This window comes from Aptenodytes forsteri, unplaced genomic scaffold (assembly GCF_000699145.1).
Source record: "Aptenodytes forsteri isolate BGI_AS27 unplaced genomic scaffold, ASM69914v1 Scaffold217, whole genome shotgun sequence".
NCBI lineage: Eukaryota > Metazoa > Chordata > Aves > Sphenisciformes > Spheniscidae > Aptenodytes > Aptenodytes forsteri.
In genome coordinates, this window is record NW_008796222.1 from 7,289,668 (window position 1) to 7,305,084 (window position 15,417).

General features: G+C 43.7%; 1 protein-coding gene across 2 annotated transcripts in view; it reads left to right on the forward strand.

Moving 5' to 3' along the window:
• FYN (FYN proto-oncogene, Src family tyrosine kinase) overlaps positions 1-8,424 on the forward strand; it is an 80,235-nt gene extending 71,811 nt beyond the window's left edge. For both annotated transcript variants that reach the window (XM_019474606.1, XM_009289146.2), the window contains one exon: positions 7,675-8,424. In XM_019474606.1, coding sequence (XP_019330151.1) covers positions 7,675-7,883 — 209 coding nt within the window. In that variant the 3' untranslated portion in view covers positions 7,884-8,424. The remainder of the gene's footprint in view (positions 1-7,674) is intronic.
• The last annotated feature ends 6,993 nt before the right edge of the window (positions 8,425-15,417 follow it).

A 15,417-nucleotide genomic window follows, 5' to 3' on the forward strand; every position in this document is an offset into this window, starting at 1 on the left:
CCCTGCCATGAGTTTTACTGGCAGTGGTGTGAGACAGCCGTGATTTCCACAGGTTTATTGAGGGTTAAATGCAGACATGGCACGGAGTGCAAAGGTCAAAGACAGAAAGAAGATGTGTAAGACTCAGCTGATACGGTGCTGCTCCCAGAGGGTGGGCAATGCCCCTCGCTGGGCTGCAGGAAGAGGAAATTCCTAGTCACTACCAGCAGAGTGGGTGCACAAGGGGTCTCACCAGCCAGGGCAGAGTTAAGGTGAATTTTTTACCCTGAGCTCCACAGTGGTGGGGCAGAGATGCTTAGTGACTACGTGCGTGAGCACAGACGTGCACACACACAGGAAAAATACTATTCCAGGCAAAAGTGACTGTCTAAGCCCCATGTTAACTCGGGAGTTTGTAACTGAACACAGTATTGGCCATGGCAGCAGAGGATGTCTGCACTTCCCAAGTGCTCCTTTCCCTCCCTGAAGGAGAAGGAGGCCACTGGATGTGCGTTTAAGTGCTTGCAATATATAATTTCTTGTAGGACCCATGACAGAAATCTCAGGCATGGTCTGTGTCCTGAAAATGTGGACAGTTTTATTATGTGGCAGTTTGAGCACATCAAAGACAACTAGCAGCATCTCTCCTCTTTCAGCAGCGTCCTCCCCCTTCATCCCTCACTACATAAAGCCCTCACACACTGAAAGTCCTTCTGGCTCACTCTCCCCCACCCACGCTAGGAAGACATCAAGTAGCTGGAAGCAACTTTTTGTGTGTTACATATCACAGAGTCAGCAGTTTTGTGGATGGTCATGTACTGCCTCGGTTACACACTGTCCGAGCTCTGCGCCAGGGCCCTTCCTCCCCACCGGGACTCCCACCCTGCTCAGCCAGGAGGTCTTAACCATTCCCATGGTCACCATCACTCCCCTCTCTGTCAGTTTTACCTGAGGGCAGCCTCTATTTTAAACTTGAATTTCCAAAGTCTTTAGCGATTTCAATTCAGTCTCATTCCCCAGACCCTAACTAGGAAAGCTTTTATAGGCTGAGGCAACGGTGGAGGGGAACTGCGGCCTTCTCAGAAGGGTCTGTCTTTGCATGTGGGTTGAAAAGAGGACTCAGACTTCCCAAGGTGACAAAGGCCTCCTGAGCTCCTCAGAAAAGACTCTATTTTCCCCTGACGTAGAAAGGATCATCCATCTCCTGCTTCATGCTGGGGAGAGGAAGAACCTCCTGGAAGGATAAAGCTTCATGAATTCAGGTCCCTCTCTGGGGCAGGGAGTAGGGTTCAGATGCACCCACAGGGCTTTTTCTGCCATTGTGGCATGGCTTGTGCGAGGAGGAAAAGATGGGAGTTCAACCACCCTGAGAGGCAAGGCTCAGCCCTCCTCACCCAAGTAGACAACTTATAGGTGAGAGAATGCAGTTTGTAGGCACTGCCAACCACTTTGGCACCCAAGGCATGTAGATTTGGAAACTCTGGAAAGGGTCAGCCTTGAAACAAAGAGGGTCATGGAGCTGTCACTCTGCTGTAATACCCAGTTTCTGAAATAGTTGTGGGCATGGTGTCCTGATGTTCCTGCTTACAGCTTGTAGCAGGCTGGGGGGAGCAGGGAGAGGCCCTCAGACAAAGGAATTGCTCTCTTGCTTGACAAGATCTTAGTGCCTGGAGAGGTTATTTATAGCACACACCCCAGTCCTGTGGTGGAAGCCATGCCCGCAGGGCACTGTACCTCATGCCTTGGAGAACCAGGCATTGTTTTAAGCTTGTGTGGGAGAGAGAAGCACAACGAGGAGGACAGAAGGAGAAGGCAGGCAGTATATAGGAGGGGAACAGACTGTGGAACAGGACTTGGCATTCATTGTCCCCCAGATTTCAACCAGTTCCTGTCCTGATGCCCCATTTTGGAAGAAAGGTTGCAGCAGTGGTGGGGACGTGTGAGCAGTAAAGATTTTGCTGGCAGAGATGAAGATCAGACTAGAGTTCATAATCAAGCCTTGCCCCAGACCCTGTAGCTCCCACAAGCAAGACTTTTTGACAGGTGTCCTCATCTTCATTCTTCAACCAAGCCTGTTTCTCTGTCAATGGGCATAATGGATTGTTCTGATAACTAATTTATTAGTGCTTTTCCTAGCCTTCCCTAATGCTTTCCCATTCTTTTCACAAGGCAGCAGATTGAAATAAGCGACTTTCACAGTCTTTCTGGGCATTGAGGTTCTATTTCCTCTATTACAGTGGGGAAGTAAAAACTAGATATGGGCAGAAGAGGAGCCAAGTTTAGAAAATAGTCTGCTTAGTCAACCTTTTTCAGTGTCTGTTTCTTTCCCCTTTCACAAATTCCCCTTGGATCTTAGTTTTGGGTTTTTTAATGGAGTTTAAGAGTAGGAGGCTGCATTTCTCTAGCAGTAGTCAGAGAATTTGAGGGTTTTTAACATGTTGCCTTTTGGATAGGCAAAAATCTCAGCTGCACTAAACAAGCACCTCTGAACTTGCCCCTTCTGCTTTCTGCTGCACTTGTCATATCAAGAGCATTTACATTTTATGTCTAGTGTGACAGTCACCACGATGCTATCCACATTGCCAGGCAGGTCTTTGAGTTTGGGCTCCAAGCAGCTCTGCAGTCCCTGGGGAGCTGTGTTCAGCCTCCTCATCCCTGGGGGAAGCTGGGCCACAAGTGCCAGAGAGCGCATGGTACGCTGCCCAAGGCTGGGGCCGAGTACACGTCAGTGAGCCGGCATATGCGTGTGTACTGCCATCATGGATGGTAGATAAGGAGTTGAGAGAGATGCGTACTCAGCACATAGCACAGATGAGCTCAGGTGGGTTTCTTTGTAAGCAGGAAAGCTCCACTCGCAAATGCTATAGCTCAAAGTTGCATCTCTTATACCAAGCAAATAATAACTTATTTTAAAAAAAAACCAAACCAAAACCACAACCCAGCAGATATTGATAGCCTAGCTTTGTGGGTGTTTTGAGGATGAGGAGTTGCTGGGGGGTTTTCAGGCCTTAATTTCTAAACGAAGTGGCATGACTTCCAGATTTTTAAAAGTTGTTACTACTTTTGCACAGAAATAACTAGGTTCATATTGTATGCAGTAAGAACAGCATTATGCTTCAAAGGTTGTCTTCCTTTAGGAGCAGCTTTCCTGTTCCCTTCAGCGCACTATCGTGCCCGCGTATGGAATAATCTCCCTGCCTAAGTCCCATATCCCATCCCTGTGCCCTCACCTCTGGCTTTTCTTTGGGGCTGTCCACAGAAGTTAGAAATTCTGCTTCTAGATCAAACTGAACAAAACCCAAAAATCAACCTGTCTCCATTGTACCTCTCTCTTTTGAGAGCATGCTCTGAGTGCCAACGTGATCCAGCCCCTCTGGAGGACTACACAGTTTTACCTTCTCAACTGTACTAGGGGAGGGCCAACATATCCACGTCTGAGGAACCTTTGAATGCGAGCAGAGGCACAGCTCTGGCTTCTTGGAGAATCTGAAATACAGCATTTCTGGGGATGGACAGCAGCTGAGCTGTTCTTTTAAGACTCCTACTTTAAGCATTTGTGTCTGTATTAGTTCAATCATTGGTCTGAAAGCATGCAGTGGGTCTTGAAGGAGCATAATTCTCAGTCCAACAGAAGAAAGCGAGAATAAGGTGGCTTAAAACCATCACTGTTCTCACCGGACTTCACGTTGCCCAAAGTCATCTGTATAGCTTATTAGCTTTGGATGTGGGGATGCTGCCTAGTTGCAGTAATGTCTCCTGTCTTCTGGAAGAGCAGCGTTGCCCAGATCTGTGCTGTTTGCACATCTGCTGTGCTCCATCTAATCAAGCTCCTCAGAGCACTCCAAAGCACTTTCCAGTGTTTTCTTTAGCCGCAACTGGAAACTTTACATCCTCTTTTATGTCACAGTAACTCTTACTACTGCAGTTTTTCTAGGAAAAGTCAAGCAGCACTGTGTTTCTGTCCCCAGTCCATATGGGCAGTAGATTTTTATTGTATTGAGCATTAAAGTAGCCATATCCTGTGGCATCCTAAGATTATTGGAGGTTTCACTAATAAAGCTGGATGGTGGGAGGTTATTTCAGTTTTGGTCTTCTCAGGGCATAAAAAGCTAATGGAAAAGCCATCTTTTGGAAATGGATGTTTCCTTCTTGGTCCAAATGGTAATTCTAGAAACATCATGAGCACAAACTGATTTTTCAAGCAGGTGAAATAGCTGTAGTCTACAGAAGAATATTGCTGAGTATTTTATTCCACCGATTTAAGGATTTTAGGATAGACTTTTAAGGGGTCTAGAAGCGTACTGCAAGCAGAATTTCATTTATTATTTACTAAAAGAGTTGAAACTCTCGGGTATTCATTAGGAGAGAGGAGTTGTACAGACTGCTCAAATATTCTCTCTGTGGTGTTGCAAGTGCAGATAGAACAGGCTCCTGCTATCAAAAGAGAAACACTAAAACTTGTAGGATAAGATAAGCGAATCTAGATAATAGGTTTGTAAACATAAATAGGCCATTTAAGAGGTAGAAAGTATACCTGAAACACTGCTATTTTTATAAGCCTGACTAATAATCCAATCGATTTTTAAAAAAATTTATTTGAAACTCCTTTTTTAAATTAGCAGCACATGTCAAAACCGATAGAATTTCTTTGGCAAATCCTAGGTGCTGCAGCCCTTGCTGGATGTATGCATTCCAGTAAGGAACATGAGGATTACTTGGTTTAGTTTCATATCTGGGTTTTACTGGGAGGGAGGGGAAAGTAGAAAGGAAAAGGAGGGCATTTTCCTGGATTATACTGTGATGACAAAACCTGGCTTGACTGATTTTCCAGAGACAAAAAATGGCTGATTTCAGACAGCAATGTCCCTTTTATGTTCTTTTTTCTATCTTTTTTTTTTTAAAAAAGGGTGTGAAGAGCTGTTTCTGTTTTTCCACCCCCCTCTCTCTCCTCAGGGTTTTTCTTCCAGCATACAGTTCGTTATCAAGTTTCAGAGTGTGCTTTGCAGCACTGAGTAATGCACTGGAAAAAAATACCAAACATTTGATATCTTAGAATAACAAATCAGTTGGGAAGGAGCTTTTCTGCTGCTCTTGCTTCCACCCCTGTTGTACTTAAAGGGGTACTGCCAAAATAAAAACAAAGACTGCAGTTTGTTTGTGGTTTAGGTATATACAATAGATGAGTTACTGGTAACACTTATTTTCATGGCCTTTAACATGTAAGGGAAGCAAAGCACAGCAGAAGTTCCTACTCCAAAACATGAGGTAATTCAGCTGATTCAAAGACAAGGATATGAAAAAACGGTGCAGATCTTTGTTCAAAGCACAAATTAAAAAAACTAATATTGAGAACACAACATGAGCAAAACGCCCATTTTTTTCTTGTAGCATCTTGAAGGCCAGAAGGTTTGGGTTGATGCTGCCTTTGGGTTGGTGATGACTAACAGACCACTAGCGTTGTTTTGTAATTTAATATAAAAGTAAAATATGTTTGAAAATGTTCTTGTTGGATAATGAGGAACACCCAAACGTTTGTTCAGTGTGTGGCAAGCTTTTCTGGTTTGTTGTGAGCCTGTGTGACCTAACAACATCAGTTTGGAGTCAATAATACAGGAGAACCTTAACCCTATGCAGAATCTGATGTCTGCAGAGGACCGTTATTACTCTATTTTCATCATTCTGTGGAGTTCGTAACCAGGGACCACTTTAGGTGCCGTACGAAGTCCTACTCATAAGCATCTAACACCAAAAACACAGTGGGTGGATGCAGGTGATAAACACAAGAAACCAGTGCTAAAGTCTTGGTCTGCGGGTTAGGAAATACTGTAAATCTAACCTTTCTTTTTGCAACTATCACTGCTGAAGGGAACGGCAAGGAGAGGTTTGTAGGAGGATGGGGCGGTTTTCTGGGGAGGTTCCTCCATGCACAACAGGCAGCACAAGAAACAGCACATCAGCGCTTGTTTGAAAATTGAAGGTGCTGCAGTAAGCTAGCCAGAACTGTGAATTGACCAGGACATGGCCAAATGAGACGCTAAATGCTAGTGGGGCGGCCTGTGAGAGGCTTTGAAAATGAAGACAAGCAGCTGGTATTTTACCTAGTAAGCAACAAGGAGCAAGTGGCAAGGCCATGCAAGGGGTCGTTACAGTAACAGGCTAGGAAAATGATCCTTGCAGAGACACTGCAAATGGATATCAGCGGGAGAAAATTACCCTGTCAAGATAAGAGGAGAAGGTGTTTTGTAATCCTAACATGAGATGAGAATCTAGATGTGGATGGTCAGGAAAGGACGTATTTTGCAGATGCTTCTTTCAAAACATCTTTAAGAATTAAACAGAGCCAGGACGTGAGGACACAGAGTAAAGACCAAATCCAAGGATACAGCTAAGTTACCAGCCTAAATGCTGTGCAACGTAAGGATATTATTCCCACTAGTCAAGGTGTAGAGTAGACAAATGAATCTGTATTGAAGAAGGTGGTTGAATTATTTCTCACAAATAAGTTTACCAAAAATACGAGGTAGAGACGATCCCCTGGGTCCTGAAGGTGGGACAAGAAAATTCTTCAAGAGGACACCCTGCAAGAACAGAGTCAGGAGACCCAGGGAAGGATGGTGTCATGGAAGCCAGGCGGAGGATAAGCTAACAGAAAGAGCAACATCAAGGTGCCGGTTTCTAGATTTGGTCATGGAGGAACATAAGCATCCCTACTAGTTCTCCTGCAGAGCTGCTTGGCAGGACACACTAAGTCAGGGGAGTGAAGCCTGCAGCTATTTTTCAGCAGAGGACTGGGGCAGGGCTTGCCAAATGGCAAGCCACAAAGCTTGCAGTCAGTGTGCATGCTTTCTCTGAAATACTTCTGCATGCCTGCGGTGCCAGTCTTACCTTTGGTACTATTAAAAAGCCAAAGGAATTACTGGAAGAGATATTTAAACTAAAATTGAGGTTGACTGCAATTAATGTATGGTGAAAAGCGCTTCAGCAGAGGAATCAAGGGTTGAAGGGGTTGCATAGAAAAGACAAGGCAGCAAAGGGCCTGGATTGCCTCTTAGGGACAAGCATGATGGTAATATAACTTTTTACCTTTATTGAGAGCGCGCTATGGTTCTGCAGTGGAGCTGTTTTGCTTGGCATTTGACTTGTCTTCTGAGCAACTTTGTTCTCTTCTGGGTTGGGATGGAACAGTGGAAGCCTCTGAACTGGCGTTGAAGATAATGCTGCTGGACACCCCTGGTAGCCCAAAGTAGCAGAGTTTGTCTTGAAGTCTCTGCAGCGTGACCTCACAGAGCACTTCAAGAAAGGCCCACGCTCAGTGTGAGGGTTTCAAAAATTCATCTTAATTTCTAGAATTTTGAATAGTATTTGTTGTAATGCATTTCTTTTCTTTAACCACTTCGCATAATATATTTCAAGGCTACTGTTGTTGGAGAGGGAAAGCGCCAAATCCTGCTCATTGTGAGTAAGCCAAGAGGGAGCTCATCACTGGATCCTAAAACCCTCTACTGAGAAAGAAAATAACCCAGGTTGCCTTGCAGCAGATGAAGAGCTGAAACAGGACATCGGGGTGGTGTTGTTTCGCTTGTCTGAACGAAAAGAAATTAGTATGATCGAGAAAACCATATGTATTGTAGATACAGTTAGACTCGGGTTAATTTTCCTGTAATTTAACAGTGTGGATTTGTCTGCCCTTTACAGGCATGAATAACCGTGAAGTCTTGGAGCAAGTAGAACGTGGTTATCGGATGCCATGTCCTCAGGACTGTCCCATCTCCTTGCACGAGCTTATGATCCACTGCTGGAAAAAAGACCCAGAGGAGCGTCCAACTTTCGAATATTTGCAGGGTTTCCTTGAAGACTACTTCACTGCAACAGAACCCCAGTACCAGCCTGGGGACAACCTGTAAATCCCTCGTCTCCAGACACTGTCATGAATTACCAGGTGTTTCTCAGCCCTGCCCCACCTGTCCTTCAGCTTCCAACTCCGTGATCGGCTTCTCCAGAGTGCTGCATCTTCCAGCACCGCCGTGCACAGGAGGGGCTGAAGCTGGGAACTTCCGCAGCCCTTGCCTACGACCACTTGTCCTAATAATCTGAATGTCCTGGATGAAAAGGAGAAAAACACTCGTTCTTTCTTAATCAAAGACTCCAAAACTGCATTGTATTGATGTTATGTAAACTTCAAAACCTCTGTTCATTGTAAATAGTAACTCGGTGCCAATAACTGATCCTAGTGCTTTCCTTTTTTTAAAACGCAAAACCTATGTGATTTTAACTAGTCTTCTCCTGATTCAACTAAAAGTATTATTTTCCAGAAGTGGCCTCTTTGTCTAAAACATTTTTTTTCATGTTTTAACAAATAAAAGAAAAATCGGGACAGGTGTTTGGTTTTTTGCTTTTTTATATATAAAATATATATAATATATATACATACCTGTACATACAGTATATGGGTGCTATTGCAGAGGAAACTCATTTGGAATTGAATGAATCCTGCTGCAGCAGTACCCAGAAAGTGATAATTTTACTTACAGTATATGGTGCTATTGCAGAGGAAACTCATTTGGAATTGAATGAATCCTGCTGCAGCAGTACCCAGAAAGTGATAATTTTACTGCAGACATGAAAACACTGGTGGGATTCTGAAAGCCAGTGGTCTAATTTTTGGCTTTTGCCAAGCATGATTTTTTTAAATTGGATTGCACTTTTTGTTTATGATTATGTACCTGTAGATGGTTGTAACTTTGCTCTTTCAGGAATCATGTGCTGTATTTACAGTAATGTTTCCAATGTTTGACAAGTGTGTGATGATTTGTTCTTGAAATTAAAACGAACATATTTAAAGCAAGAAAACTACACCATCACCGTTTGAACTGGAAAATTGAAACTGCAAGGACTTCTTGTATCAAAACATGTATACCGAAATGTTTCGAAAAGATTTATTAAACAGTGTAACCACATTCAGATGGTCTTAAAATCATAGCATTTTAGCCATGTCCACCTGCTAAACTGTTGGTCATGCAACTAGGATTTTTCTGTTTTATGTGTAACATTTTTCCATTGTAAAATAAGTGTGTTAAATGTCCTGTACTGCTAATGAAATTACTTTCTCTATGTCTGCAAGTTCTCCAGTGGAATTACTATGCACTTCTTTACATTTCATGGGGGATGCACAGAACAAAGTATTACCTTTTCAGTTGTCTGTACCAGCCTTGAATTACTTACGTTTAACCAAAAAAAAAAAATTCCTTTCTATTTCTATTGAGTTTTTAATACTGAGTTGCAAATTTTAAAGTCTTAATTACATTTTGTTATGGTTTATTTGCAAGTTTACATTTTAAAACTGTTTAACTTTCTTAATTTAGTAATTAAAAAAAAGAGCATTTTACATTTGGATAGTTGTTCTTTTGTTTAAACTGTGGAGATAACGGTGGAGATGAGATAAAAACTTTTCAAGAAGGGGTGTCATGCCATTTGGGGCATCATATTTTGTAGGAGTATGCAGACCAGTTACCTATGGGACATCATTTTCCAAATTATGTAGTCAATATGTTTTTAAACAGCTGGAGTTCAACTGTAAGGAAGATGACTGAATGCAAAGCTAGTCCCTCATTTCTCTGCTCTACAAGCAGTTTATTCTTTAATAGTTCTGTTGCATTTAACGTGAATACTTTTACATTTGCAAGTGTTGCAGGAAAAAAATTTCTATGCCTTGTATTACTGTTATTGCTTTAAAATATTGCAGCCAAGTAAGACTTCCTGACAGTTGAAACTTTTTTTTTAATTATTTAATATTTAGATTGTGAATTCATATTCTGAGTATTCACACATTTACTAAAGGGAACCTTTTTCCGTTCCTGAAAACTAACCCAATAATGAATTGAGATTCAGAGAACAAATTATCATTGTTGGTTTAATATTTTCTATACAAAACATTGATTGAAAATCCTCCTGCAAAGGAAGGTTCCACACTTAGCCTTTCTTGAAGTGTGAATTTATATGGCAATGTTGCTTGTTACCAGATTTCCATGATAAATTGGTTCACGTTTTACATGTAGAGTCTATAAGTAATGTTATGTACCTGATATATTCAATGTTGCTGTACCCGTAGCTGTGGAGTACTGAAGAGGCCGTAATTCTTGTTGGACTTTTAGCTTCCTCTTAGTACTTACAAAGCAAGTCGTGGTCCTCTTTTTCCCACAGCTACCCCCCTGCCTTAAAACGTCATCCACTGAACTGAGGACTCCGTAGTAACTCAGCAGGCTGGCGAAGCCAAAATGTCACGTACTCAGCCCAGTGCTCGGTGGCAAAGCATGGCCGTTCTGCCAAGTTCCTTAGCAGCCTTTGCTATGCCACAAACTTAAGTGCAGTTTCCATCTGTAACACGGGATGAACCTAAAACATTAGTTTTGCCTATGTTTCTCGATGGAAGTAAGACTCAGATGGGGCGTTGTTGGGGTTTTATGGCCTTTACTTCTGATTCTTGGGTTTGTTGTTTCTTGTATCGCATTCGGTCTATGAGTACCATGTTGGTCTCTGCCGCATCTCTGCCTGCAGCTGGCTTGTGTGCAGACTGGTGCCACTGTTGAGTGGCAAATCCAGACCATTTCTCATCGGTAGCTCTTCTGCTTCTTTTTCTTAATGTTGGGAGTTTTGTTGTTTGGGTTTTTTAATCTCTCAAATAAAAACATTAGCAAAAATTTAAACAAGGTTGTTAGCATTTTTGCTATAAATTAATAAAAACCTTTTCTTAAGCACTGTGTGCACACCACAAATAGCTGTGTGGTGACTGTAAAAGTTGAATTATCAGATAAGAAATCTCCTGTTCCCTCCAATAATTTTTTTAACGTAAGGCTAAATAAATCCTATCCAGGTAAAAACAATTGGCCAAACGCTCCCCCCCACGAGCACACCTGACTCCCAGCCGATCCTTGGTGTGGTGGCGAAGTTCCAGAGAAGGTGACCTACCAGCAGCTGAAAGGACTCTGTGGGGTGACCCAGGCATCTCTAGGCCAAGCTTAATCCAATACCAGTCCCAGGAAAAATGACAGGCAGAAATGCAACACTGCCGCGAAAGGGACAGTTAGTATGATTAATGCCTGTTAGCATATTTCTATGAGAAGGAAATGGCGTGAGACTTGGTGGGTCTTCAGAAACATCCAAAGTTTGTCAAAGGCACTAACATGATATTCTCTGGCTTCTGCAAACAGCGTTCAACTTAGTTCTATCTGATGTTCCGGATTTGATTTAATTACCACTGTAGAAAAGCAAAGTAAATACAAAGCAGAAAAGTGATTAACTGCTAAAATTACAATAATCATAAATGGAAAATCTGTCTCCAGTGCGAGCGTTTCTCCTGAAGCCTCTAGACTGGAAAGGACTACCTGCAGACCGAGAAGACAGATTGCTAAATGTATTTGACCTTGCCACACAACTTCAAGGTGAGTGGGAAGTTGCTCAAATTTATTTTAATATGCACCGTCCTTTTCTCAAATGCTGCAATAAAAATGCAATACACTAATGAATGCTACCACATTCTACCCGAGGGGTTTAAGGGCCTCGCATGAGGCTGAGCCGAAGCATGCAAGAGCTATTAGGAGATATACAGTAGCTCCTCTTCTAATGTGTAGACAATATTCATTCATCAAAGAAGGCTTTTCCTGTCTAATGGGAAATTACCACCAGCAGTGCAGACAAAAGGATATTTATTTTCTCCAGTCGTGTCAGTTTGAGGGTCTGTCTGTCTTTCAAGAATAATTGAAGTCTGTTTGTAGCTCAGAAATCTCATTGTGTTCTGCAATCTCAGTAAGCAGTGATTATAATTTCCTGTGACTCACACACAGGGAAATTTTATCACTGAAGGGGCTCCTGTCAATTGGGCCAGCATTCCCTGCCATCTTAACTGAAGAAAGAGGCACTTCAATTTCGGATTTGCCTGTGCAGACCAAACCAGAACCCGTGTCCTTTCAGCAGAAAAGGGAAAGAGGTCCCTTGCCAAGACGCCACTGGTGTAGGGTGTCCGTCTCTCCTTCCCAGCGCTTTTGAATTTGTCAGGAGAACTTCTGACAGCTAAAACCAGGTTACTGAGCTTCATTTTGAATGTTAGAGGGAAAATGCTAGCTTCACCTAAGTCTGTGAGATATTTTCTGTTGACTTTTAATACAGCCAGTGTTCTTATATGTATGTGTGTGTCTATATATCTCAAAATGCAATTTGCACACAAAAACATCTATAGCTACACAAACATCAATCCATCTCCTTGTATTCCTCCCTTGCAGCTGAATGCTTAACAGAAACGTAAGACCGGGATGTGAGTAGATTAGAGGACAGAATGGTGCTAGCAACAAAAGAGCTTCTCTTTTTTTTTTTCCTTTTTTTATTTTTTCCTGGCTCCCACTACTTGATCAGTCATAATCCCTATTCCCAGGCCAGGAGAGGGGTGGTAGCAGCACACGTTGCTGCCGCAACCCGGTGATGCTGTGGGTCTCTAGCTACTGCGAAGGGCAACCTGCAGCTGATTTCAAAGTCGGGGAGGGAAGACATTTCTCCCGAGGGCTTGGAGGCAGTTTGGGGCCTGCGGTGTGATCATGCAAGAGGGCCGAAAGGGGAGAAGAGTGCCCTCCCAGGAAAAACAGGTCATTAGCTGGTAGGCTGTGCATCATGTGTAGAGGAAGATCCAAAGGTTGCAGCACCAGCTGTGCTCGCAGCACCTGTGTTTCGCTGTGGCCAGGGATTTAGGTGATCAGATTAGAGCAGGCTGGTGAGCCTCAACTGCGGTTTCTGTTACCAAGGGTAAATATCTTCCCTGTTATGGGTGGGGGTAAATAGAATATATTCAAGATGGGCAAAAAAATCACAGGACTGGTGTGCCTGTGACTGAAAGGCAAGTGTTGCATCCGCCTGACCAGGCCAGATGGGAGTTTGATTGTTCGGCTCATTGTTGGGAATAACTCAGCATTAGGCTCTGTGAATAGCTAAAAGGGCAAAGAGCAAAGCAATGGGATTATCTCCTTCTTCTACAGCCGGGCTAGAGCCTGCCGAGGGCTCTGGTTTGCTTTTTTGTGCGTCAGCATTTTTTGCCGAGCCCCCACACCCAGTCTTGTGCAGTTTGCTCAGCTACTTATTGTCACAGCCTCACAAAAAATCCCTGAGCCCTGTAATGGACGATTTTCATATGGAAAAAGAGAAAAGGATGCAGGGAAGCTTTCTGACCATGTTGTAGCTTTACTCGCTGACCCTGGGGCTCACCCTCATGCCAGAGGCCTGCCCAAAAGCCCTGCCATCCCCTACGCTTTATTCACCGCCGCAGTTCAGGCTCTGGGCTGCCTTCCAGCCCCGCTACACTGCTGGATTTCCCCAGCTAGCAGTTGCTACTTGTACAGGAAAGGTCCCTGGTGTTGGGAAAAGGGTGCGGTGGTCCCAGCACACCCCTCCTGGCACTGTGCGGGGCCGGGGCCGTCCCTGCCGCTGGGCCAGGCTCCCGGAGGGGAGCGGCGATGCAGAAGGGGCCTGCGGCTTCCCTGGAGGCCCCTTTGCCTCCTGGAGCCACCGTGCTCCTGGCCGTCGGCAGCAGTTTGGACATGACTGTGTGTAGCTGCAAATGGGTCTTGGGGTGACTTGGTGGGGGCTTTGTTGACACAGCCCACAGTCCTCAGCCCTGGTGACGACGGAGAAGCAGATGCTAACTCCTGCTCTCCTAAAAAAAGCAGCGGCAAAGAGCCAAATCAGGAACCGCTTTGCATCTTAAAGACAGAGGACTAGGTATGTTTGATCATATGAGAGCTCAAGTGTTCCCTCAAATTCCCATGCCTCCCAAAAGCAGCGCGGCCGCCAGCTGAGCTTTGTATATGACCTCATATACATCCAGCGTATAAAACACATACCGCATACTGAACATTTGCATATGTTACACGTCTTTTGTTCCACTTGGGTGGCCTTCTCCTCCCCTTCCCCCTACCTCTCGCCCCATTACTCGCCCACGCAGTTCTCCTCACGTTATTCTAGACGTGTCATTTCTGAAGGACTACACATCCCGGCCCTGCGGAGAGTGGGGGCTCTGTTAATTGTCAAATGTTGAGTGGGTAACGATCAATGGATGAGTAATTGGAAGCAAGGGGGAATAAAATAGGTATTACTTAGCTTCTGCTCTTAATTAAGAGGACGCATAATGCTGTGGGGAAAATCTTAACAAATGGCAGGAGGGTTTTTGTCATTATGCAAAGTTTAATTAGAAGCATTGCACAAGCTAACATCCAGGTACTGTTTTCTTTCCTTTCAGGTGTCTCTCCAGGGTGTGACTGAAAAATGCCAAAGCAAGAGCCTTAAAAAAAAATAAGTGGAAAATATTTCTGCAGGCATGTGCCTAGCAATCTAAACAGCAAGACGTGGAAGAAAGCCCCAGTTTCCCTCACAGTGCAAAAGCAGCAAGGGGCAAGTCGAAGGCAGAGAACTGGAGCGAGAGTGTCGTGTGCGTTATGCTGAGGCAGATGGGATTAAATGCTCATTGCAATTTCTCCAGGTTAATTCACAGCACCAATGTTAAAAGTGGAGCAACATGACAGTGCTTTATTTGAACAGTTAATCATGTGGAAGCAAAAACATTTATGATTTAGTTCTCTGAATATAAGGATGGAGTGGGAAATACAAGAAGCGGCACTCGATATTGACATTATCTTCCTAATCAAAAAAGAAATATTACAACTCCTGAAGGACTAGGAACCACTTTTTATAAAAAAGCTCCATGTTAGTTGCCTTGCCAATGAAAACACTCATCCTGCACTTGAATATTAATCTGTACTTTCTGTGACAGGCCCAATATGATGCATCACATTCTGCTTGTAAATAATGTACAGATGAGATACTAACTTTAAAGAGTTCAGAGTTTGATCCGGCTTTCGGTGAAGTCAGTAGGAAGATTTCAGAAATATAAAACAGGCTTTCAGAAAGCAATTAGGACGGCCTCAGTTTTGGGGATGGGGGAGGCTTTTGAAATGCTAAAATAAACTTGGATATCTGTTCTCTAAGTTTCCTAATCCAAAAACGAGTTAATTGATAGCAGTTTCTACAACTTTGTGGGAGGGTACTTAGGTTTGGGCTGGGCTGGACCTCATCTTTGCTTTGAAACCCACTCAGCAGACAGTGCTGTTAACACAGTTAGCGGAGAGTTTGGTTTTTTTTTTTTTTTCTCTTTCTCAGGCTGCTAAGGAAGTACATAAAGCTCAAGTGAGAGGAACTGCTCCAAGTACCTGCTGGTTTCTGGGGTTTGGCAAGTTAAAGACGGGACAGAGACTGGTCCTTTGGCAGCAGCTGCAGACACCATTAGGTCCGTAGGTGTGATTTCTGGACCTGGAAGTGCTCACACAAGGGCCAGATTTCACAGCGTATTCCCCAGGCATGGTGTCCTTAGGAGCCAAGCTGCTCTGCGCTCCTTTCTTTGGGCCA